This window comes from Ursus americanus, chromosome 20 (assembly GCF_024610735.1).
Source record: "Ursus americanus isolate L20-20 chromosome 20, mUrsAme1.1.p, whole genome shotgun sequence".
NCBI lineage: Eukaryota > Metazoa > Chordata > Mammalia > Carnivora > Ursidae > Ursus > Ursus americanus.
Genome location: NC_142146.1, coordinates 17,147,666 through 17,172,989, shown reverse-complemented (window position 1 = coordinate 17,172,989; position 25,324 = coordinate 17,147,666). Strand labels below are relative to the sequence as shown.

The 25,324-nt window shown below is 34.9% G+C and overlaps 1 protein-coding gene across 7 annotated transcripts in view; it reads right to left on the bottom strand.

Annotated features, from left to right (window-relative positions):
• SLC4A7 (solute carrier family 4 member 7) overlaps positions 1-25,324 on the bottom strand; it is a 110,991-nt gene that overhangs the window by 25,338 nt on the left and 60,329 nt on the right. For all 7 annotated transcript variants that reach the window (XM_045774469.2, XM_087870150.1, XM_087870149.1 and 4 more), the window contains 12 exons: positions 23,978-24,093; positions 21,900-22,057; positions 20,387-20,474; positions 19,660-19,806; positions 15,695-15,804; positions 13,380-13,554; positions 9,667-9,800; positions 8,227-8,472; positions 5,519-5,624; positions 3,193-3,354; positions 2,679-2,792; positions 15-176 (listed from right to left, as the gene is read on the bottom strand). In XM_045774469.2, coding sequence (XP_045630425.1) covers positions 15-176; positions 2,679-2,792; positions 3,193-3,354; positions 5,519-5,624; positions 8,227-8,472; positions 9,667-9,800; positions 13,380-13,554; positions 15,695-15,804; positions 19,660-19,806; positions 20,387-20,474; positions 21,900-22,057; positions 23,978-24,093 — 1,718 coding nt within the window. The remainder of the gene's footprint in view (positions 1-14; positions 177-2,678; positions 2,793-3,192; positions 3,355-5,518; positions 5,625-8,226; positions 8,473-9,666; positions 9,801-13,379; positions 13,555-15,694; positions 15,805-19,659; positions 19,807-20,386; positions 20,475-21,899; positions 22,058-23,977; positions 24,094-25,324) is intronic.

Below are 25,324 nucleotides of genomic sequence, written 5' to 3'. Positions count from 1 at the left end.
AATTTTAAAATTACCTTCAATTTGTGCTCCTTTCTGTTTATGATCACAGCTGTAATTTGTTGATCCATAAAGATGAGAATGGTACAAAGCAGAGCTGGAATAGCAGCTATTAATAAAGTCCACCAAGGATTTTCTCCCAATGGGCTTATGATCCAGCCCCTACTTGGATCAGTAGGCTGTTAAAAAATTAAAGATAAAAAGAAAGAAGTTTCTTCCTACTGCACAAAATTTCCACAACATAGGCTATGTCTATTCCAAGAAATTCCAAGGCATTAGAAAGAACTAGATTAAATCTTGGAATGTATGGTGAATTATCTGCAAAGATAGCCACAAGAATGTTTCCCATCCCTTGACGAAGGTCCCTTGGCCATGTAGTCAATCTTTCCGTCTAGAGGTGGAATCCATTTCCTCCTCTTGGACCTAGGATGTCCTTATGGTTTACTTCAGCCAACAGAATAAAGCCAAAGTGACACTGTGTGACTTCTGAGTCTTGATCTCAAGGGACCTTGCAGCTTCTCTAACCCTCTCGGAACCTTGAGATTAAGCTGTTGAGTAAGCTTGGATAAGCCTTCTTGAGAATGAGATACAACGTGGTGAGAGAGAGAGAGAGAGAGAGAGAGAGAGAGAGAGAGGGAGAGAGAGAGAGGGAGAGAAGGGAGCCAATTGCCCCAGCTGTTTCAGCCATCTGATCTGAGTTTCCCAGACATGGAAATGAAGACATATTGCCCCCATCAAAGCAATGGATGACTGTAGCCACATGAAAGATCCCAAACCAAGAGACCAGACCACCACCCAGCTAAGCTTAGTACCAACTGCCACCAATTTATGAACAAATAAGGGGTTGCTGTTTCACAGGTTTTATGTTTGGGGAGGTTTGTTATAGACAAATAGGTAAGTGAGGTAGAGTGTCATTTCAACAGGCTCCTAACCCACTTCAAATAAAGTGAAGTCAATCTACCTACTAGATCAACTCCTAAACTAAACTACTTTGGAGATCCTACAGACCAGTGATCTTGGCAGGGTCAGGACTAAATCAGAACTGGGGCCTCAGGACATATCTTTCCAAAGCATCTACTGACAAACATCTGTCACTTTATCAGACACAAATACATTCCAATGCTGTAAAGTAAAATCTGTTTTATAACAAAAAATTTTAAAAGATCCTAAGAGTTTAGTATTCTTGGAGGGCACTGGATATACTGAAATCTAACATGTTTTCATTACCTGAAGTTCATTTTAAGCCTGTTTTTTCTTCACAAAAACATTTATTAATACAAAGGGAACATTTAATATTTTCAAATGAAGGTAATTCCAATTTTACCACACCAATACACATTAAGCTGCTTGATATCCAAAACTGTACATGAATAAAAATATTGTATCTATACAATGCACAAGCTCTTAAGTGTTCCTTGATTTATTTCCCCAAATGTATCTTATGCCCCCTTGAAATCAGTTTGCTACTTGAAAGCTAGATCAATAAATGAGTAACAAAATATATTTAGGAATGAATATAAGGAACTGGGCCCAGGATTAAGGGAAGCTACATCAATATTTTGAACCGATATTAATTTATAGTTTCATCTGGTAAAAGACTTGGTAAAAAAAAAAATGACCTTCATATAGTCATCTCTTAATGGCCAAAAATCTTTAGTGGCTCAATATCTATGCTTTTAAACAAACGTATCCAAATTTTATTATATACTTCCAAGAGTAAAACAATAAAAAAAATTTTTAATAAAATTGAGAATACCCAATGAGAATACCCATTTATGTGTTACATTACTAATGGTTTTCCATAGTAAAATTCATACAGTAAGTACTATAAAGCTAATTTTCTCTTATTTTTAAATAAAAATATAAGTAGACCTTCTATATAATTTTAGTGGATCATTTTCCACCCATGCACTCTACTTTGGAGACTACCGGTTTTAAAATATTTTTTTTTTCCAAGTAAGAAATAAAACAGACTAAAATTATATTCATTTTATTCCTTATTTCTAATCCCCTTTAAACCTTCTGTTTTTAAAAGAAGTCATATAGTTTGCTATAAAGATAAACATAACCAGTGACACAAATACTCAACTATAGGGAATTCCAGAAACTATTCAAAAGCTATCAACTCCTACTTAAAAGGGAAAACAATTCTTGAATGCTGTATTATGCATATGCTACATTATGTACAACATAGCTACAGTCTGATGATGAATGCAAAGCGTTCATGGATGGTCAGATAAGCATCATTTTTCTTGTGGAAGAATACATTTGATTCTCTCCTGACATGGAGCATTCCATCTACTGTCACATACACCACTCTACTAGAAATTTAACTAGGATCTCCTTGTTACAATTTTAAATTCAAGTTTGAGTCACTTCCTTATAAAGGAATAAAGAATGTTTCTTTTGCCTGGAAAATACATCATGAACTCCAGCTACCACAGCAGGGTCAAATTTTTTAAATGACTCCCAAGTACTTACCATGAGTATTTTCATTCACTCTCCCTGATGGGACTAACTTTGATACCTTCTTGCTTACTTCATAAATAGGTTCAGTTCTCTTTTTACATCTTGTCATCTTTTATGTATGTGAAAAATATATATATATTCCTATAAAGTATCTAATTTTAAAATAGTTTGGTAGTCCCACGTCACAAATAACCAAATATTTAAATCCTTACCTCGAATTTTTCAGGAACATGAAGTTTAGGAGATGGAACTCCTACAAGGTAGTCAATTGCAACCATTATTACTATTGTGAGAAATACAGCAAAGTCACTGATTGTCGATCGCACCTATATTAAAGGGATTGTGTTAAAATAAACACAGAAACACTATGTGTCCTTTCTAAATAATTCTCATCTTTCACATTAAAATATGCCACTAGAAAGTGTGAATGAGGTTTTTAATTAGTGATGACATGTCCATGAAATACACTGTATCTAATATGTTTTCAAAGAGAGAAGAAACACATTTCACAACTAACGTACTACCATCCCATTCCTCAAGGTACCATTATCTTCCTACTGTTAGTTCAGAAATGTGATATACATTTTTCACTATAAGTAAGTTCTTCACAATTATTTGATATCAAGTATTAACCCCAAACAATGTATTACCGTTCTGAAATAAACCAAGGTAACAAAAGCTAAAAACATGAATATTATCAGGACTCCAAAATCACATCCCAATTACCTTGGTAGGAAAATACCGCTTGGTCTTAAATTGCTTGAGGAATGAAGATAGAAAAAATGTTGTGAAAAATAAGATAACACACCAAAAGAGCACATCTGGAATATAAGGTCCATGAAGACTACAAGCTGATCCTACAAATACACCATGAAAGGTTTTACATTCCTGGGGAAAAAAGGAGAAAAAAAAAATAGAAAAAGGTGAGAATGAAGAAGATTCTCAGGTATCTAATAAATTACCAATGAACTCCATTGACTCAAAGATGCTAGTGACTGAAGACACGCCATTATTTTGTACTTCACTTAGAAAGAAAAAACACTGTCAAGTCAACTTTAACACATCGTCAACTGTAAGATATACCCTGAGTTCAGAGATGTTACAATTTGAAAAATAGGTATATCGTAAGTCACTGAACTGAAATACAGTATTTTGCCAAGTTACACCACACAGTCCTTTCCTTTCGATTCCATATTCCCTTTAGTGAATGCCTCAGAGTGAATAGTAATTCCCAAATAGTTTGTATGCATTCTTGCTGGTCCACAATTTTACTATCTTTCCTTTACTTTTAAACAAGTCGCTTAAAACAATGCAACCAACAGAAAATTACTACTGTGTCTATTTACAGTGCTGAATAAGAAATAGCTATAGTGATAAATTCAAATCAGGAAAAAAACTGGTTGGCTTTTCTGACTTAACTCAAAACAATGGGATTAAAGCATGGGACTAGGCGCAGTAGAGCAACCATTCAAACAGTATTTCTATTTTCAAAAAATTATACGGCATAATATAATGCAATTATAGAAATTTATTGACCTAATTTTCCTTTCGGGGAAAAAGTACTGAAAGGCAACCAGAGATTAACAATGATACATGCCACGAATGTCATTTTTCTCTTACTTATATTCTAATGAGACTCATTTTAAGAAACACAACTCAGGTTTACCAAGAGAAAAATAGTCAAAGTTTCCATTATTCTCGATTTCCAATTGCTGAGATTAGTAATGCTACAAATTTACAAAATGGATCACAAAAACAAAAGCTATAAGTATAAAAAACAGAAACAAAAACCATGGGCCTTTTGAATAACAAGAAAATACACTCAAAAGACCTGTATCTGTAATATCAAGACCTCCTATTCACAATGGAATGAGGTTTTTCTTTTTTTTTTTTAACAGATCACTTTCATTTGAGCACCTCTATTAACTCGACCTCTTTCGTAGCAAGGCTGGGTTTTTAAATATAAAACAGTCAAGCATTAATCTAAGTTGATCACTGGTACATAATGCTTTAAATCAGCAGTGTCCAACAGAACTTTCTGTGATGACAGAAATGTTCCGTATCTCCACTGTTCAATGTAGCAGGAGAACTGACTGAGCTCTTGAAACATGGCTAGTGCAACTGAGAACTGAACATTTAATTAATTTATTTAACTTAAATTTAAATAGACACATGTGGCCAATGGCTACTGTACCGGACCATACAGACTTAAATTATCAGTGAGATGAAACTGCAGATGGTACCCTTCCAATAATATATTATCCTTAGTGAGAAAATAATGATCTACGATCGCTTGTATGATATAAAAAGCACCAAGAAGCTCAAGAGATCTTGGTTTTAACTGATATTGCTAGAATCACTTTATACCTTAATCCCAAAGCCCAATCTGGGAAGTGCCCTAAAACAGATATTCTAGGGCCAGGACAACATTTCCCAACAGAATACAAGAATATGTGATAGTATTCAGTACACAGTAGGCGCTCATTACATGTTTTTGTCCTGTTTCCTTTCTTGCATGCTTAAGATACACTAGTCTCTACAGACTAGACTGCAGAGTGGACTACTAGACCACAGTTAAACCAAGTTCAGCTTGCCATCGAGGACATTAGGAAAGCACTCATGTTCTTCTAAATAAGCTGTTCATGGAGCAGATACACTGATACAGGGAGAGGAGGACAAATGGATGTGGGCTGTTCTGTCAACTCCAGTATATATACTTTGCAACCAAAGTCCTAGCAAACACTTTCTTCGAATTTATCAACCTGCAATCTACCTGGAATTAGAAACCAGAAGTATTTTCACACTTTTTTAATAATTAAATCTTGGAAGTCACATTTAGTCCATTTTTATCCCCCCTACCAGGTTCATTCTTTTAGCCTACACTTTTTACTACATGATACATAACCATGTGACAACTCCTATCTGCACAACACAACACTAAATTCTGAAAACACATCATACCTACTGATCAAGAAGAAAATGAAGGTCTACTCATAAAAAGTTAAAGAACTAGGTTAATATTGCAAAACCCTTTACTTCATCATGTACTCACAGAAACAGTGAGATTCCCCCAGAAAATATCATCTGCTGTTAAATTCTTTTCCTTCCATATTTTTAGAGTTTCATTGCTAGGGTTGGGAGGTTCAACACATACACATCTGAGAAATGAGAACAGGATAAAATTTTAAGGGTGCTGCATTTCATGTTTTATTAAATCAATTTTATTAAATCAATCACACAATGTGGTAGCTTTTTTATTGTTTTGTTAGATCTTATTTATTTATTTGAGAGAGAGAGAGAGCACATATTGGGGGGAGGGGCAAAGGGACAGGGAGAAGCAAACTCCCTGCCACGCAGGGCGCCCAGACATGGGGTTCGATCCAGGACCCTGAGATCAGGACCTGAGCCGAAGGCAGATGCTTAACAGACTGAGCCACCCAGGCTTTTAATTAAATTTTTTTCCAGTGCTGCAATGCATGGAGACTGGAAAGTGAAAACACATCAGAAACAATGGAAAAGAACAAGATCTGGCTTATGTAAATAAAACACAATATACAAATATCAACAGAATGATATTTTACAGAAAAACTTAATGAAACTTGTTAGATATATCTCTTGGGGAGGGATGCTATTCTCTTCAAAAATATGACAAGATACCACCATGTTTAGCAAGGTCACTCTCTACTAAATCTTACCTTAACCCCCAGGGGAGCTGCTCTGCCTCCCCACCCACACATACACAAGACACAGATTCCCAATAAAGCCATATTCCTACTCATGCTCATCCTTTACTGATCTTAACATTCATTCTTAAAGAAATAAATGAAACATGGTTTTTCATCAGAACTAGGACGGTCATAAGGAGATCAGAGAGTTCAGTTCATATCCATAACTACCTCACCTAAAGAAAAGCTAAAAGCGCACACAAGCGAAGAGATATCTAAATGTGAATTTAAAGAAAAAAAAAAAGGAAGAAAAAATAATAAAAAATAAAAAGAAGAAATACACAGGAATATTCCCAATTAGATTATGAGCTGTTTTGAGAACAGGCAAGAAGAGGCTGGACTTTGGATGCATTCCATGTTCTATCTTTTACTAGCTATTTGACTCAAGGCAGGTTTTAACCTCCATGAGACTCAGTTTCTTCATACACCAAAGGAGGTATGATACGAATAATTAAGGCACATGTGGGGGCGCCTGGGTGGTGCAGCGGTTAAGCGTCTGCCTTCGGCTCAGGGCGTGATCCCGGCGTTATGGGATCGAGCCCCACATCAGGCTCCTCCGCTATGAGCCTGCTTCTTCCTCTCCCACTCCCCCTGCTTGTGTTCCCTCTCTCGCTGGCTGTCTCTATCCTGTCGAATAAATAAATAAAAATCTTTAAAAAAAAAAAAATTAAGGCACATGTGATATGAATTACGCAACACTGCTAACACAGAGCCTGCCAATGCTCCCAGGATGTCAGCTGAACACATCGCGATCACATGCGATTACTCGGTTAACCAGAAGCAAGCACTGTTCTGACTGGCTGGCACTAGCTATGAAAGCCATGCTTCGCAAAGGTCAAAGGAATAGGGAGAGAGAAATAAACAAGAATAACACTCAAAAAATAAACTAGTTTAAGAGCAAAGAAGATAGCACAAAACAGAGTTGGCATCAGAGTGCCTCTAATCTCCTCAAACAGGTTAATCTCTCATAGAAATTTTCATATCCCTCCCTACTCTGTCCATCAAAGTTGAGCATGCAAGGAACGGATCAAGGGAAGGGGGAGGGATTTGGGGCTTAGTAGGCAGAAGGAGGGAATTGTACCCTTGTTTTTTGGTAACCACTTCCTCCATTAAGTCAGTCAAATGCAGGATCACATTTACACCAAGCATGACTGCTCAAGACAGCAAATACAGGCCTTGATCTACCTAGATACATTTAATTTTAATAACCGACTTGACTTTATTGAATATATTTGCCAACTTTTGTAACTATTATAATTACTTTTCAAATCTTATTTTATTCTAGAGTCTTAAAGTATTTTCAATTCATGATTTTCTTATCACAAAGAAAATACTGCACCAAATAGCATGAGAGTACTGACACTATACTTAAAGTTCAAATAAAAACTATCAGACTTCAAAAATGTTAATGAAAATGCAAAACATGAAAAATGTAAGAAATAGGAGTGCCTGGGTGGCTCAGTCGGTTAAGCGTCTGCCTTCGGCTAAGGGCTTGCACTGGGCTCTCTGCTCAGCGGGGAGCCTGTTTCTCCCTCTCCTTCCTTCTTGTGCTCTCTCTCTCACTTTCTCTCTCTCTAATAAATAAATAAAATCTTAAAAAATATATATGTAATATACATATATATTATATATATTAAAAAAAGAAAAAGAAAAATGTAAGAAATATTACATCCTACATTCAGGACTTGGCTGAAGAATACAAGATCTAATATAATTGCCTGATTCAAATAGCTGGTGATTAGTTACCAAACAACTGAATTTAAATTGATTCAATTCAAACAGAAGACCAGAAATACACACACTTGAATAAGCTGTTTCAGGGAATAAAAATGACTGAGTTTGTTCAACGGTATTGATGTTCATGGAGTGCTCTGGTAAAATCTCATCTGGAACAAACAAGTCAACCTCCATATGGCTAGCGGGGTAGTTACAGCTAGATATAAATGAGCATCGCGATGCAAAAAATTCATCTTTGTTTGGCTCAGACATCTCTGTAAAAATACATTTTAACAATGGGGAAAACGGAAACACTTACGAGTAGTGGGTCAGTTCATCTAAATTGTTGTGCATATTAAATGCATATACTTCTCCTAAATGAAAGAGCTTCTCCAAAGCCTCGTAGATGAATATGATGCAAATCAGAGCCGCAAAAGCCTCCTCTGTGAATCGAGTAATATAACACACAAGGCTGCTCGCGTCTGTTGCAACCAAAACAATGCACAAGAAAGAAGTCCACAGACCAATACTGGTTCTTAAAGACAGATAGGAAAGCTGATAATCTCTGTTTAGGGAAAAAATGTGAACATGATCAACATACACACGTGGCAACGTATATCTTTAATTAAAATCTCCTAACAGACAATAAAAAGAGTATAAAAACATAAGAGTCCTAAAAAGAGCAAATTACAGGATAACAATAATGACTAAAGAAAGCTCTCTGTATGTTTCTGCTGTAACTGAAGATAACAAAATTATAATGGTTACATTTTACTCACATAAAAGATTCACACTGAAAGTCTACCAGGCAATTAATATTTCAAAAACAAAGACCTCACTTTGAAATCAGTTCTGAGGAGTAAACGACAGAGGTACATTCTACAGAACTGGATGTGACTCTCTGAAGACCCAGAAGCTCTATGTCAACATGGTAACCACACCCCTGTCCCCTCCATTGCCACCAATACCATCCCCCTTGCCGCCAGTATCATCACAGAAAGTGACTTCATTTTTTAAATTCCATGGCAAGTAAGAAATTACTTTAAGACCTCAGGGTCCAGAACACTTCAGGTCCCTGCATTCTCCCCTAGTCTATGCAGCTAGCATGCCAGACTGGAATCAGAATCAGCTTGTTCAGTGAAGAAAGAATCAGAACAAGATGAGTTAGACGAAGCAAATATTTAATAGGATCAAGTTGTTTCAGGCTAAAATATTCAACTACATTTATCTCACCAAAGGAATAGTACTGGCCATGTCAAATCCCAGGTCTACCAGCTACCGTACCCTGGGCTGATTCCCACTGTGAACAACCCTGCCCCTGGAAACTGACACCTCTCACAGACAGCTACAGTTCCTTCTGGTAAACAGGCCTGACTGATCAAGTCAGCCGGAGCCTCCAAGATTTGCCTCTTTTTAAAATTCTTTTATAAGACCAACATACCAACTAATCAACAATTAGATTAACACCTTCTTAGTGGGTTGAAATTTTTTTGAACAAAGGATTTTTACTGCCCAAGTGATTTGTTGACCAGGACTGAAATCCACTGATTTTATACTCAAGGTGACTGGGATAGGCATGTTGGGAAGGGGCCAGAGTACGGTCAACCACATGGTAGCCCCGAAATACTGAAAATATATTTATTGATCAGATCCTCTTTTTCAGCTACTAAATACACAATGAACTTTTAACTAAAGTGAATAAACAACATAATTATACACATATGTAAACACATGTGATAAGTAAATAACAATTACATACCTGCAGAATTTAAATAAAATTTTTTCAAACACTAAAACTGGACCTGTGCTCCCCAATATTGTTAGAGGTTGCCCAGCAAACAACGAGTAGGCAATCCCAGTTAATGATGCTCCAAAAAGAGACTCTATTGCACTCTGTTTAAGGAAAAAAGAAATGAATAGAAGTAATACATCATAAACGTATCTCTATTCTACTAAAATACACGTAAGATATCTGGAAAGTAAAAATACTAATCAAGTAGTTAAAAATATAAAGCAGATACAACTTTTAAGTCAAATTTAAATTTTAAATATGGGAAATTACAAAAACATTTTAAATACATATGGAAAATTGCTTTGTTTTCATATTAAAAGTAAACTTGTACAATCAACCTTTATTCAAAACACAGTATTGTGGGAAGCCAGGAGGGAGGAGTAAGTGGAAGAGAGACATAGAGATTTTAACTCTATCTATAGGTATTTTATTTCTTAAGCTTGTGGGGAGTACAAAAATGTTTGTTATTTTGGATGTTTTTGCTATGCCTGAAATAGTTCACTTAAAAAAAAAAACAGAAAACATATTAAATATTCCATATGGTTTATGCAAAAAAAGTTTTTCAAATAAATAAATCAGAAATTAACAAATGATGCTATCATTCTCAAAATGATTTCTAAAGAGCAATTTGCCACACATTTTAAAGAAATCAATCTTATATGATGGGCTTAACCAAAGATATCAAAAATAAAATGCTTTTATCCTAAAATAGATGGAAAATTTCTTTAAAAAAATCATAGCAACCATTAAACGAAGAAGTACCTTACTATTAAAGCTTGGTAAAAAAAGATAAAATAAGAAAATGAAAGACTCAGGAGAGTTTAAATCAAAGCTAGTATGCCGATTCTGTACCACTACCAATATTACATTCTAACTGATTAGGTTAATAGACAGTAAGGGGTATATGCTATGCCACTAGACAGAGGGGAGGGATCAGAAAGAGAAGAGCAGTTTGCCATTTATAAACATCAAGGTCAACTGGAAGGCACTATCAATAAAGGAAAAGCCCACCACTGGTAAAGGCAAGGCAAGGAAAACAAGCTGGGGAGAAACACCCCTCCTAGACCTGGCGGACAGCACAGCAGCAGGCAAGAGCAGGGCTTCAGAACCAGATTTGAGCAGAAGACCCATTACTACTAGACGTTAAGCCGCAGCCGTATCTCAAACTTTTCAAGCCCAACCTTTCTCATTTTTAAATAGGAGTGACCATAGCCAGGATGACTTAATGAAGCTGTGGTTGTGAAAACACCTAGCAAGCCTACAGGCTGCCATACAGAATGCACTCAATAAATGGCAGTAAATCTCATCGTCAGCAATAACAACATCTCCCAAAATCAAAATCACAAAAGTAATAGTATGCAGTAAAAGCATTACTCAACTACTACTATAAAAATAGGATCAAACTCACATATATTTGGCAAAATGAAGTGTCCATATTAACTGCTAAACCATTATAAAACCCTTAGTTCAATTAGAATATGCATAACTTAGGAATGAATTTAAGCAGAGCTCAAGTCAAAGAAAAAAATGTCTAAATGGTATCTAGACACAGAAAGCAAAAAATTCAGAAGAGAAGCAAGGAGATGGCAAATAAATGCTAACGGGGGGGGGGGGCAAATAGGCACAAAATTACAGTTTCCCTTCCCAACATCATGTTGAAAAGGCAGAACCTGCCAGATGACGACCTTCCCTTCACCACTCTGCCACTCCTCTCCCCACCCCTTCACTGGCACATTTACTAGTTCCTTTATCCAGATCTAGTCTTTTTCCAATTTCTCAACTGTTTTTATGTTCATTCCCAAACTGAAAGGTATCTCTCCCTAAAGAAATCACAGCCCCACCACACTGCCTTCCCCTCATCACATTCAGAAGTTTCCACTGTACCCATCAGAAGCCCTACCAGTGTCTTCCCCATACGCCTCTCCACTGCATGGCACTGACCAATCCATGCTCATCTTTCCTCTTTCTCAAAGCCTCTAATTTTGGTTTTTGCAAAATTACATCATCCTGATTCCTCTTCTGAAGTTCTGACGGTGCCTGTGTCTAATCTGCCGAGCCATTTTCCTCCTCATTCTCATCTTCCTCTAGTCCACAAATACAACTTCCCACTTTTTCCCTCTTTAGTCACTATAAATTCTCTCCCTCGTTAACCTCATCTACTCCCAACCTTTATTTTTCCTCCTTACCACTCCACAAACTCTGGAACCGTACCTCCTACCTGAGGCTCCAATAAAGCACCTGAAAACAAATGCATCATCTCTGTATCACCTTCCTCCGTAATGCTCCTGATTTCTCTATTTCTGGTACTTCGGCTGCCACAGCTCTTCCTTTATCTCACTCATGTGTCGCACAGCACACCATGACGTATTACCTATGTATACACTGTCTTATCTTTTTCTCTTAGGTTAGGATCCTTGAGGACAGAAGACACATGCTCATCTTACACCTATCTATATTCCTCCGATGCCTAAAGCACTACCACATGCACGTGGTATTAAGTAGCAGGATGAGAAGGGCAGGCAGTGCAAGACAGTCCAAAAGCAAGCAGCATTTCCACGATGGTAACAGATAAGCCACATCTCCAGGGGGACCAGCAGAGTTACATTTACAGTTTGAGACAGCACATAAAAGCACCTTACTAAAAATAGATTCCCTTGATACAATGATTGCAGAATAAGGTAAAAGAATCTAAAAAATCAAAAATAAATTGAGTTTCAAAGGAAATTTCAGTTGGTAAGTTTGTCTCATGTTCAGCTCATGAAGTACTTTAAGTGAATAATTATCATTACTTAGCTTTTGGTTATTTTTTAAACCTTTTCTCTGTAAAAAATGAATTTCCTCCCAAGAGTAAATATAATTAAATAAAATACATTCAAGAATTACAAATCATCTTATTTAAATGGCATTAAAATATATGTAAACAACCAAAAAAAAGTCTTTCAAGATTTTACAAAGCACTGGATACTCTGTTACCACGCCTCCCACAGCCCCTTATACATCATTACCAAGAACAAAAAATCATAAAAACTTTCATTTTAGTCATATCAAAATATGGATGCAGTTTTCAGTTATACTTTCTAATTAAAACGTTATCTACCTTATACAAATTTAATAACAGCAAAATAAACGACACTAAAAATCTACCATTCGTCTACAACTTCCAAAGTCTAGTTGTTGAGTCAGGGCCTACCCACCAGGGCCGATGAGTTAATATTAATCACATGGCTCTAACTAATCCTATGATACCTTACAGGATATCAAGTAGCACCATTGATAAATTCCCCCACCCAGGACCCACCCAGCATCGGTTCAATTTGTCTCCCACCACCAACCCTTCCCCACTCCCCACAACAAAGACAATAAAAGCCTTTTACTCAATTTATAAAACCATTCATCCAGCAAGCCAGGATAAACTTTTTTTTTCTTTTCTTTTTTTTCTTCTCTTTTTCTTTTCTTTTTCTTTTTTTTTTTTTTTTTACCTCAACTGTGCATCTTCTCCTGCTCAAATGGCTTCCCCATGTTTTCCATAGCAATTACCTTTGGGGGAAGTCTGCTTTGGGACAGGTTAATCATGCTGTGGGTAGACTCTTCAAATAAAAGTATGAATAGTGAGACAAATGCATACAGACACTTGCCTCTGAAGAGCTAAGAGCCTGGCCACTACCAATCTTTGTACTCACTATTCTGCCTTCTGTAGCTTCTCCAAGCAGCCCTCCAAAAGTGATTACAGGAGACATACAGGCACAGTATAGGAAAAGAATCGAGGCCAGGCACTGTAGACTTAATGCATCCTTGAAGTCACTCAAGAAAAAAGGTGTTTTCCTTTTGATGTCAAGTATCAAACCACCAAAAAGCCTAAATAGGTGAGATGAAACTCGTCAAACTGTACACTAGAGGATTCTAGCTAGTTCAAACTAAAACTATGGGCTACATAAAACTGCTGCTGCCTAGTGTTTCGTCAAAAAAAATTAATATCCCATTTAAATCATGATATAAATTATAGAAGATACACTCATTTAGTCTAATCTACTGATAGAGGAAAGACAGATCTCATTAAGTTAAAAGACACATAAACATCTGTATTTTATGGACTATATATTGAGAAGACTGCAGGCAAATGATTTTATATGAGTAAATGTAATTTCAGACACAAATGTACAAGAAAATATACAATAAAAATAAATAAGACCTAAGACTCCATTCAGGAAAATGTGCATTACCAATTCTATCAATTATTATCTACATTATAAATCTTAAAGTGTCAGAAATATCAGGAAGGCAATTATAATATAATTCGTAAGTCCCCAAATACTCATTAATATGAATATACTATGTTGTGCTTAGACTCAGTCAGCAATGATTTAAATAATTTAATGACTTTTAAAATTAGTACTTCAATTACATAAATATTTCTTGTCCAATAGAAAAGCCTAAAAACTACTCCAGTGCATTTAATTTACTAAATATGTACTTAAGCTCATGCGCATATTAATAAAACTAAGAGGTTTTAATTAGGAAACTTAAAATCTATATTTGCACATCAAGGCCGTATCATTTCAATTTTTTTCTTTTTAATCAGACTCTTGGATACATCTAACATAAGCTCTGGGAGGGGTAGGGACTTTTTCTTGTTCACTGCCTTTATCACCAGTGTCTAGAACACTGTCTAAGACAAAGTAGGTACTCAGTAAATACTAGTAACAAATCAATAATTCAAAAAAGTTTCATGACTCATAAAACATACAATCACTCTATAGAAAATACTGTTGAAACTACACCAAAAAGTTAATCTTGTGCTTTAAAATGCTTTGGATGTTTCAAGATTTACCATTCTACCTTTTTTTAAAGTTAACACTGAAATAAATACCAAACACACATTGACAAGTTTAAGTTACTCCATAAATAATCTGACAGCAAGGGAAATCAACTTGCAATAAAAAAGGTGCCAATGATAATCTAGAAAATGAAACTGCCTCATCAAGTCAACAACTGATTAATAGTTTACAGAGGCTCTCTTGTGACCATGAAATCAATGGGAGCCTGACTCGGTATTTCTCAGTCACTAAGAAATAGCACTAACAGCTAGTATTAGACCACCACCTTTTGCACCAGGGCAGTCTTATTCTCTATGACAGTCACAGAGACTATAACATATTAGGCAATGAATAAACTGTGAGTTTATCTAAATTTTATATTCAGTATGCCACCTGTTATTTTTCTTCTATATAGTATTCTTTAGTCATGTCATCGATACCCCTAATAATATGTCTGTATAAAATAACCCGATTTGCTAAACAAATATTTAAGATTCAAAATCTATTCCGTTCACAGCAACCACCAGTGGATAACAGTATCAATATCCACATGCTTTACTACAGTACGGAAATACTGTAACATTTCTCTACTTCTACAAAATATTTTAAGACAATATTTCTATATTTATACAAAAATTAACATCTTCAACAGTTTTTTCTAACTAGGTTTCTAGAGCTCATTACCATGATTTAATTATGCTTCACCATCTAATTTTATATTATCTCATGATATAATGCTCATTTAAGAGTTTTAATTTCAGGCACACACACAAAAAATATCCGTTACAATTCCTCTCGTTCCCATAATTCTCTATCTTCATATGGAGAATTTTAATAGCACTCCATACCTTCTTCAAGAACCTTCTGTATAGGTAATGTAAATTACCCTATATACTATGTAACTGCTTGATATTCCTAATGTCTGATCCAAAAATTATTTCACTTTAAATTAAAGCCAAACACAAAATCCAAGTATATACTAGTAAAATTATTTTAAAATGCATAATTTTCCTTAATATCATACACTTACAAAATAATGCACTTTTTAAAAAAAACACTATAGAAGATTAACTTCCATACATTTCAAAAAAAAAAAAAAAAAAAGACTGCTTCTGCCTTCTTCATCAAATCAACCCTTAGTCCCCCAAAAGCTCCCACACTGAAACTGTATTTGTACCCACCGTCCAGTCCTCTGGAGCTCAGGCCCAGCATGATGATCGGCCTCTTTAGGAGTATCACCCCCCGAGCTGGGGGCAGATCCATTGGGAAATACAGGAATCTTTCTCTTTTCCTGCATTTTACAAAAAACATATTTTCAGAATTCTGTTTTAAAAAAGCTAAGAGGGTACCCTTGAATTAGAGGGAACAGGAGATCTTATACTGATTATATAACTAATCAGTGCTCCTAGAAAAAATGCTTCCTAATATAAACTTCCACTTTAAATAAATTGCACTTTAGAATAGTGCCTAATATTTGTCTCTATTAGTATTTTAAGCTTATGATTGGCTTTTTGTATTTTGTATTCTAATATCATATATTCTAATACCAAAAATAAAACACATTCATAAACACCATTTCAAATTATGAATCAGCAATAGGAAAATATCCAATAAAACGTCTCTCCAACCAGAATATTTAAAATATTGTTCATGCTAACTAATGAAAAGTATACTTTACATTAATAAAAAAAAGTAAATGCCATTTTTCTTTTACCAAACTACTTCCCTGAAGACATAAGTAGTATAAGAGTTATCTGTTAAACACATTTTCATAAAAATAAATTTCCCATTAAATTTTATTACTAATTCAAGATTCTCATGATAAAGGATGTCCCCGCTCCCCCCCTCCACTTGAAGATAAAGGAGCTACCTTTTAATTTGTTTCTTCCAGAGGTCAAATGTTGTATGTGACACAGGAAGCAAGAGGAAAGGAGACAGAAAGAGAAAGGAGAGAGAGAAAGGTAGGGGAGGGGTGTTCATCCCAGGATATCCCCTGGGTCAAAAGCTCTGGGTGAACTACAAACTTACACTACTTGGTTCACATGTTCAATATTTATAGAGTAGCAAGACTTCTCTAAAATCATAAGATTACCATGTGAAAGTATAAGAACTAAAACTAACTTATATCTTAGCTCAAAGGGGAAAGAGAGAACAATATTATAGAATTACTAAAAAAAAAAATAGAAAATATTACATATCACAATCTATGGAATACGGCAAAAGCATCATTCAAGAAAATTAAGCACTTATATTAAGAAAAACAAAAAGATAAAAATGAATGAATTAAATATCTAACTCAGGAAATGTGAAAACAAAATTGTTTTGTGAAGTGAATGGAATGAAATAAAACAGCTAAAAGCAGAAACTGAGTCACAAAGCAAAACACTTTTTAAAAAAAGGAAAACTGAAATAAGTTGTAAAAGCTGCTCTATTTGAAAAAATATGATAAACCATTAGCTAATACTCAGCAAAAGATACGCCAAGGAGGCAACTTCAAACTGAGGGAAATTTTCTAGACACACACACACACAAACACACACACACTATACTGTACAACACTATGCAAATAAGTTAAAAAAAACCTTGATGAAACGGGTAATACATGAAGAATACATAACTTCCCCAAATTGACACCAGAAAAACAGGAAATAGGTAATTTTCTAGGAAAACTTAATACTGACCCCGGAAGAAAGAGAAAGCGCACACAAGCCAATCACCACAGAAGAAATAAGCACCTTGCTGAAGCCCACCATACAACCAAAGACTCAGGTTCAGAAAATTTTACAAAGGACTTCTTCCAAACTTTTAGAACCAAATCATTCCAAGCCATTTAAGGTTTTAAAAGCACAAGGAAAAGAAAATTTACAAATTTGCTTTTATGAAACAAATATAACAAAGATATCAAAGTGTGAAGACAACACAAAACACTACAGACCAATCTACTTACACTGATGTGAACAACTCAAATAAAATATTAGACAGAGACAACCAGCATTCTGAAGCTGAATCAGGGCTTACCCTATCAACACAAGAGTGTTTTCATATTATATAATCCATTAGTATGGTTAACCACAAATAATCGATAAAATTCATATGAACATCTCCAGAGATGCTAACAAGGCATTTGAAAAAATTTAACATCTACTTATATTAAAAACTTCAATGAAACAAAAATTAGGATACTTTCTTAGCATGATGAAAACATACATTTTGGCCCCCAATGTCAGTGACATAATGAGAGAAACACTAAGGACACGGACTACAGTTCAGAACATATTAAGAAATGCCCATTTAGGAGAGCCTAGATGGCTCAATCAGTTAAGCTCTGGGTTTTGGCTCAGGTCATGGTCTCAGTGTCGTGAAATCAAGCAGAGTCTGCTTGAGATTTTCTCTCTCCCTCTCCTGCTGCCCCTCCCCAACTCTGCTCACATGCACATATGAGTGTTCTCTGTCTCTCCATAAATAAATAAATTTAAAAAAAGAAAAGAAAAGAAATGCCCATTTAAAGTCAACTACCACTTAACATTACTAGAGTTTCAGTCAGTACAATTAGACAACAGAAAATGTATTAGAGCTGAAGAATGAGAAAAGAAGGGATGAAAATATCTTACTGCAGATGATATGACCAAAAAACTATTACATACAATGAAAGAACTAAGGGAGGAGGATAAAAAAGAAATATATAGTAACAAACAGCCTTCATATATAAAAGTAACAAACTGATGATATAATGGAACAGAACCCTCATTTACAATAGAGACAGTAAAGACAAAATGCTTATGAATACACTCACCAAGAAGTGGGTAAAGCATAGATAAGGAGAACTTTATTGCATTCCTTAAGGACACAAGAACTAACTTGAAATAGGAAAACAAGTGGGGGAAAACATACCATGTTCTTGAATGATTCAATGTGACAAAGATGTCAATTCTCCCTCAGTTCATTTACAAATTTCTCTGCCATCACAATTTTTGAAAAATCAGGTTTTATTTCTGGAAATTAAAAGCTGATTTTAAAGCTTACATAGAAAAATAAATATGAAAAGACAGCCAAGAAAATTCAGAAAAGCAAGAGTAATAGACAGGGAATCTAGACCTAGTGGATACTAAAATATGCTAAAAGCCTCAGAAATTAAAGTGTGGGATTGGTCCATGAATAGACAGCCCAATGGAAAAGAAATTCCAAAAACAGACCTGAATGCAAATGGAAATTTAGAAAATGTAAGGTAGCAACATTTCACACTTGACTTTTTAATAAACTGGGACAAAAAGGCAGCAATTTAGATAAAAGACAAAGCTGGATGCATACTCCACATAATACACCATAATAAATTCCAAAGGATCAACAAATGATTTCAATGTTAAGAAAAGGTATGGGGAGGGGCGGGGATGAAATAACCAGGAATATTCAACCTCACTAATAACATAAATGTAAATTAAAATCACTTTAAAATACCTGACATAGTAGGATAAAGATATCTAGCAGACTGACAAGTATCTGAAAGTCTGACAACACACTGTTAGTGAAGCTGTAGGGAAAGAGGCAGTCGTCCCTGTGGGAGTCCAGAACAGTGCAACCCAGTAAGAAGGGATTCTGGTAATATCTACCAAAATTGTAATAAGTTCCCATGTGAGCCAGCAATCCTATTTCTGGGAATCCACCTTACAGATACACCTGCACAAGACTAAATTAGCATATCGATATTGTGATACGCTTTGTAAAAGCAAAAGACTGAGCCCAGGAATAGCACAAACTACAGGCTATCCATAAGTGACACATAACAAAACTGTGAGAAAATAAATATTTCTCTGATATCTTATGATCAAATCTCCAGGATATACTACCCTGAAAAAAGCAAGGTGCAGAACAGTACGGGTAGTATGTTAACTTCTGGTAAGAAAGAGGAAGAAATAGGACTATATTCATATTTCCTTGTACTGAATGAAAATTAGAAGGACACAAGCTAGTAACAAATGGTCCTCTCACAGGAGGTGGGTATAGGGGTAAGAGGGTAAATGGAATATGGCAGGGGTGCACCTTCTCTGAGGGTACCTTTTTATATATAGTTTCGATTTTTGAACCATAAAAATATTCAAAAATATTTTAACTAAGGAAAAGTAATTCATAGAATTGTGTGGATTCTTACCTGAGAAGGAACACTTTTTGGTGGCTCTATGCGTATAGAAGGATCCCACTCTCCTGGAGGTAGGACAGTTACTTGATCTAAAAATTCATCAATTCCAGATAAGAGGTCATTTCTGTCTTTTGCTTTATAGGCTACATCATGAAAAATCTACAAAAAAAAAAAATGAGTAAAAGGATCTTAAAGCTGAAAGAAAATTCTACACATAGTAAATCCACCTTAGATACTATAAGTCTAACACCTGATTACGAAGCTCTGCCCCAAAGAGAGACAGAAGTCCTGGTCAATACAGGCCATGTTCAGTGAAAAGGTTCAAAAAAGGAAGAGAGAAATTATGGAGAAAAAAAAGCAGGAAGGGGGAAAAGACGAAATCCTGAACAAAACCCAAAGAAATGATATCCTGAAATCCAGCATGGAGAAAATTTCAAAATTTCAAGGTGGGCAATAATTTCAAATATGGGGGGTGAAAAAACACCAAAAAGCATCCACTGATCTTGACAGAAAGGTCTTAAAGATCTTACCAAAGGCAAATGGCTGAAGAGGGAATAAAACAGTACAGACAGCAAGGACAATTTCGTAAGCTTCACTATGAAAAAAAAAAAAAAAACTATAATATGTATGTTTCACAATCAGTGTCTGCTTGAAAAGGATTTGAAATTCCACTTCTAAGAAATTTTATAATATGATATACTTCATAATCAGTATCTACCTCACGGGGTATTTTAATTACCTCATCTGTCATGAGAGTGGCTATTGATCTTCCAATTTCATGGTACTGTGGTGCCTTGCCTGCCGGACCCAGTAACAGAAACAAAAACCTAAAGAAACATTAAAATACACAGACTTAAATATAAACAACATGCACAGAAAGATCTAGGCAATCATAAAGAAATCATTCAAATGTAAACACAGAAACAACATTCAGACCTCTTTTCCACCCCCACACCAATCCCTGAGAAAAAGATGACATTCTACTCATAGTAAACCAGACCACAAAACTAAGCAAGGCATTCATAATTATAATTAACTTTCTACCAAGTTATTGCTCCCCATCTTCTTTAGGGTAAAAAAGTAATTAAATAACTGTTTCACATTAAAAGTTCCCATTTCTTTACCCTTTTAGAATCTGAATAAACCATTTTACCTAATCAGTATTGATGGAAAAGATAAATTAGTAAATAAAGGAAACACCAATCTCATTAAATACTTACAAGGAAGGTTTGCCTAATAAAATAGTTCAGAGTGTACACAAAAAAATTCACAATCCCCAAACTATGGTCTGGATAAAGACTCTACTGTGATAAATAAGGAACTATGGAAGGAAAAAGAACTGTTTTATTTATAACTCCACAAATTTAACATCAAACCTCATATTATTTTATTTTTTTAATTTATTTCTAAACGACTAAATAAGTAGTTAACTTCGTACTAAGTTATATCCTCATTAACATTACAGTAAGATATTAATATTCACACCCAAATCAGAAGTATTCATCTTCTTGTTTTATGAGAATTTAAGTGTGCATCTATGGAATTATTTTTCTCACTTATCTTAATACTACACCATTAATGTAACTCAGGAAAACATACTAAAAATAGGCACATATACTCCAAGTTGCAATTAATTCTTCATCTTTACTATTATAAAAATAATTTTTTTAGTATTCTTAAAATTATTCTTATTTACAATTAAGTTTATACAGTCAATAGCTAACAGATTATCCTTTATAACACAACTTGCTAATTCTTATGAATATTACTCCATTTATTTTTTACTTACATATATTGAACAGAAAGTTTTGGTCAGGTAAGAACAAAGCACTTTGCCTAATTCAGAGGCATTTTAATTTTATTACATTTAAACCCTATGAAATAATCATATCCTCAGTACATAATTGAAGCTTAGAAAATTTAAGTCAGGCTTGACTCTCCCAGAAAAAGTGGCCCAGCAAGGATTCAACTCCATTCTGACTCCACAGAACATAATATGACTAAAATGATGCACCATCTTTTAAACCAAAGCTCCTAAAACACCCAACCTCTTATAAAGGTACAAATGCTAAGTTTTGTTTTAAAGGATGCTTTCTTTTTGTTTTAATTCCAGAAAGAAAGAAACTCTTTTATGCTCTACTAGTCAAAGCATTCAGTGCACTGACAATATTAACAATGCTCCTTCTAATCAATAGATAAAATTTTTTTAATTTTGGGCATGCTGAGAATGTTAACCGGAACTAAGTCTTTACCTCGTAGGAACAGGGACCTCAGTCAACCCTGAGAGGAGAACGGCAGGAGCCAGTCTCACAAATGCAATGATAGGTCTTTCCAAAAAATCTACTTCTCCCACCAGAACATTGGATGCCTCGGCTCCCGAAGGAATTTTTCTCATGAAATTCATATCAACCTATTGACAAATAAATAATAATTAAATCAAATTAGCATGGTATTTATAAGTCTATTTAGAGGGAAAGAGGAAAGAAAAACTGCTTGTAAGCTACTATTTGCTAATCAAAACCGGTGATCTAATGGATGTAAAAACACCAAAATTCTCACGCATATGAAGAATGGAGTAGACAAATACAAAAAAAAGCAAGCAGAACACATCTATCAAACAATGCTCCCAACCGTTTTCTCTTTACTATTTCAGAGATCTAAATTACCGAACATACAAACTAGAGAAAATTTTCAGTGACTATAGCGCTATTCATTAAGAACTATTCAAGACAAAAATATATTCACAAACTAACAATGGTTCATGAAATTATACACAGTGCTAACAATTATTCGTTCCATGATTATTTTTGTTTAATGTTAGAAATGAATTAGCCCCTTTATATTTTACATATATTTTTATAAGTCCTTTTTATTTAAAGAGCTCTGTGTATTCCCTGGTATTTTCATTAGGTTGCAAAAAATTGTTATTTTTATTTAAAACTAAAGTAAATAGCCATCATTGGCACAGACGTAGGATGTAGTGCTATAAAATCAAATTTAGTAGTCTGTGTATAATTACAAAGAAAAGGTTATAAACATAATATCAAAGTATGGGAACTTCATTTATAAGCAGTTTCACACAAGTCACTAAACAACCACTTACAGGGCTATCTATTAACAATAAAACCAGCACTTACAGCGGGCCTCTTGAGTCCCACACCCAGTGTGCCACAACTACAGTGCCAGGAGGCAGACTCCTGCCCAACAGGAGACAAGGAGGTGTACACAAGGATAGGCCAAGTAAAAAAAAGTGAAACTGTGACAGAGGGACAAAAGTAAACGGCGTCTGCCATGTCTAGAGGAGATCTATAATGTCAAGTACAGTTATCCATTTAACAAGAATAAGCTGCAGTATGGTACCTGAACACTTTCCACTCATCTGAAATAACAGAAGTACCAAGAAAAATATGGTCAAGTTAAAATAGAAGAATTAAAAATACTTTTATAATTTTAGAGCAAGAAGCTCCAGCAAAGCTATATTGCAAATCATTTACACTCCTTTTCTGTAAAATGTGACTTACAGATTTTATACCATAAAAGGCTTAAGAAAAAGGAATCTTACTTGAAATAGTGACATTTAATGACAAGTCTTAAATTGGATACGTTAAAATAGAGTCTCGTACAGCAAACTAATACCACCAAAAAGTTACAAGAGCCACACAGAATCCACTATTCAGAAGTAGTAGTCATAAAGTATGCTTTAAATTCAATTGCAATTTGAACTTAAGAGTTTTTTATCCAGTTCTTTTGAAATTTCAAAGTTTTCTATTTTTATTTCACCCAAATACTCATCTACCAAAATAAAAAGCCACAGTTGAGACTGGTGAGTTGTGTTTAAATCCATGCCTTTACCTACCCATGGGGAAACACCGATATGTTTCCCAGAGACAGTCCAGAAAGTACTGACACCGTAAGACAGTAATTCTGGGATCTTATTACAGCCAAGAAAAGGCTGAATCACCAGTGCTGTAACATCACTCCCAGAATTAATCTTTCTGGTGGTAGTAGCTCCAGAACAAATGACTGTAATTCAAAAGGTACTGAAGTTTCATGATATCTATGGGTAGGTATAGACGGAAATACCATATTATTCACATATTCTTTTGTCAAAATTCCTGAAACCAGTAAGATATAAAGATATTCAAATGCTCTTAGACTGTTACCTTTCTCATAATTTCTGACCTTAAATTATATATCACAAGTACCACATGCAAGCTTGTAAGCACCAATCTATTAAAAAATTATTATGATCAGTGCTAATAAAGTCACATTGCTAGTGATTTTCTCAGTAAGAATGATGATGAAAATTTACAGCAAATGACAGAATTACCTTGCTGAAGTCAACAGTACTATTTTCTCTGCTTCCTCCACCTCCATTACCTTTAATTTCTCCACTTTTACTATTGTCCAAGTTTCCAGGTGCAGACTGTGGAGAGGCCAAAATACCTGTATTTAAGAACCAAAATATTCCAAATTAATAAGGAGAAAATTCACTTTGTAAACTGACTCTGCTCATCCTGAAAGTGGTAATTTATTAAAAGCAAATGTGCAAGGTTAAAAAAAAAAAAAAAGTGCCAGGTGTTAGTATCATACCAGCAAGACTAGAATGACATTTTAAGCAATAATGAAGCTGTATATTTTAACATGTAAAATAATATAATTGGAATTTACGAACACAGTGGCCTTTTGCAAAAGGAAGGGAAAAGAGTGAGTAGGTGAAGAACATAGAAGACGGAAGACCTGAGTCTGATTACACCACTACAAATACTCAGGGAATGCACTTTCAATGCATATAACACACATGCCAGCTGCAGAGCTTAATGATGCCAAACTACACTTGGCATACTTACGTCAGTAACAGTATTTATTTTCTGATAAACCCTAAATGCAACTCAGAAAATCCAAGAGCTCCATCAACTAACTGTAGGTTAAATTTATCATAATCTTCCATCATAAGATTCCTCAAGAATTTCATTTCTCTTGGGTAGTATTTACGTGCTGCCTACGGCCATTATTCCTAAGAGGCACAACTTGAAAATATAATAGCAATGTGTTTACAATATAAATACAAAGAGCATTTTATAATCAAACACATCTGTGTTGAAATAAGCACTCTCTGCCACTTTGCAGCCATGTGACTTTAACTCACTCAACCTAAAAGACTCAGACAAACCTGTAAAATTAGCTTGTTTAGATAACAAATGATAGATATACGTTCTATCGTTAGTATGCTCATTTCAAGTGACATTCAGCAGCAATATTTCACAATAAAATAACCTAAAAATAACCTGTAGCCTGTGACCAATTGTTATCACTATGAAGTTTGCAAAAAGTTCAAGTCTCAATGTTTATAAAGTACCTAACACAGATTTCTACCATTAAATGTATCTCATTTTTTCAAAACACCCAGGATATTCTAGTTCAAGAATATAGATTACTATTGCCCCAAACACTGAGCGTAAGAGAAAAAGTGCGAGGCTGAACTACAACAAACTTGACTTTGAGTTTTAACTCTGCCACTCACAACAGTCTAGCTACCTACAGAAATTCAATTAAGCAGTTTGTGCCTAAATTCTATAAACTTTAAAGTTAATACTGGTAAAGTTCCTGAATTTTAAGCACATCAGATATATCTGATGCATCAGAGGGAATTTTCCTTTTTCTAGAACACAGTATA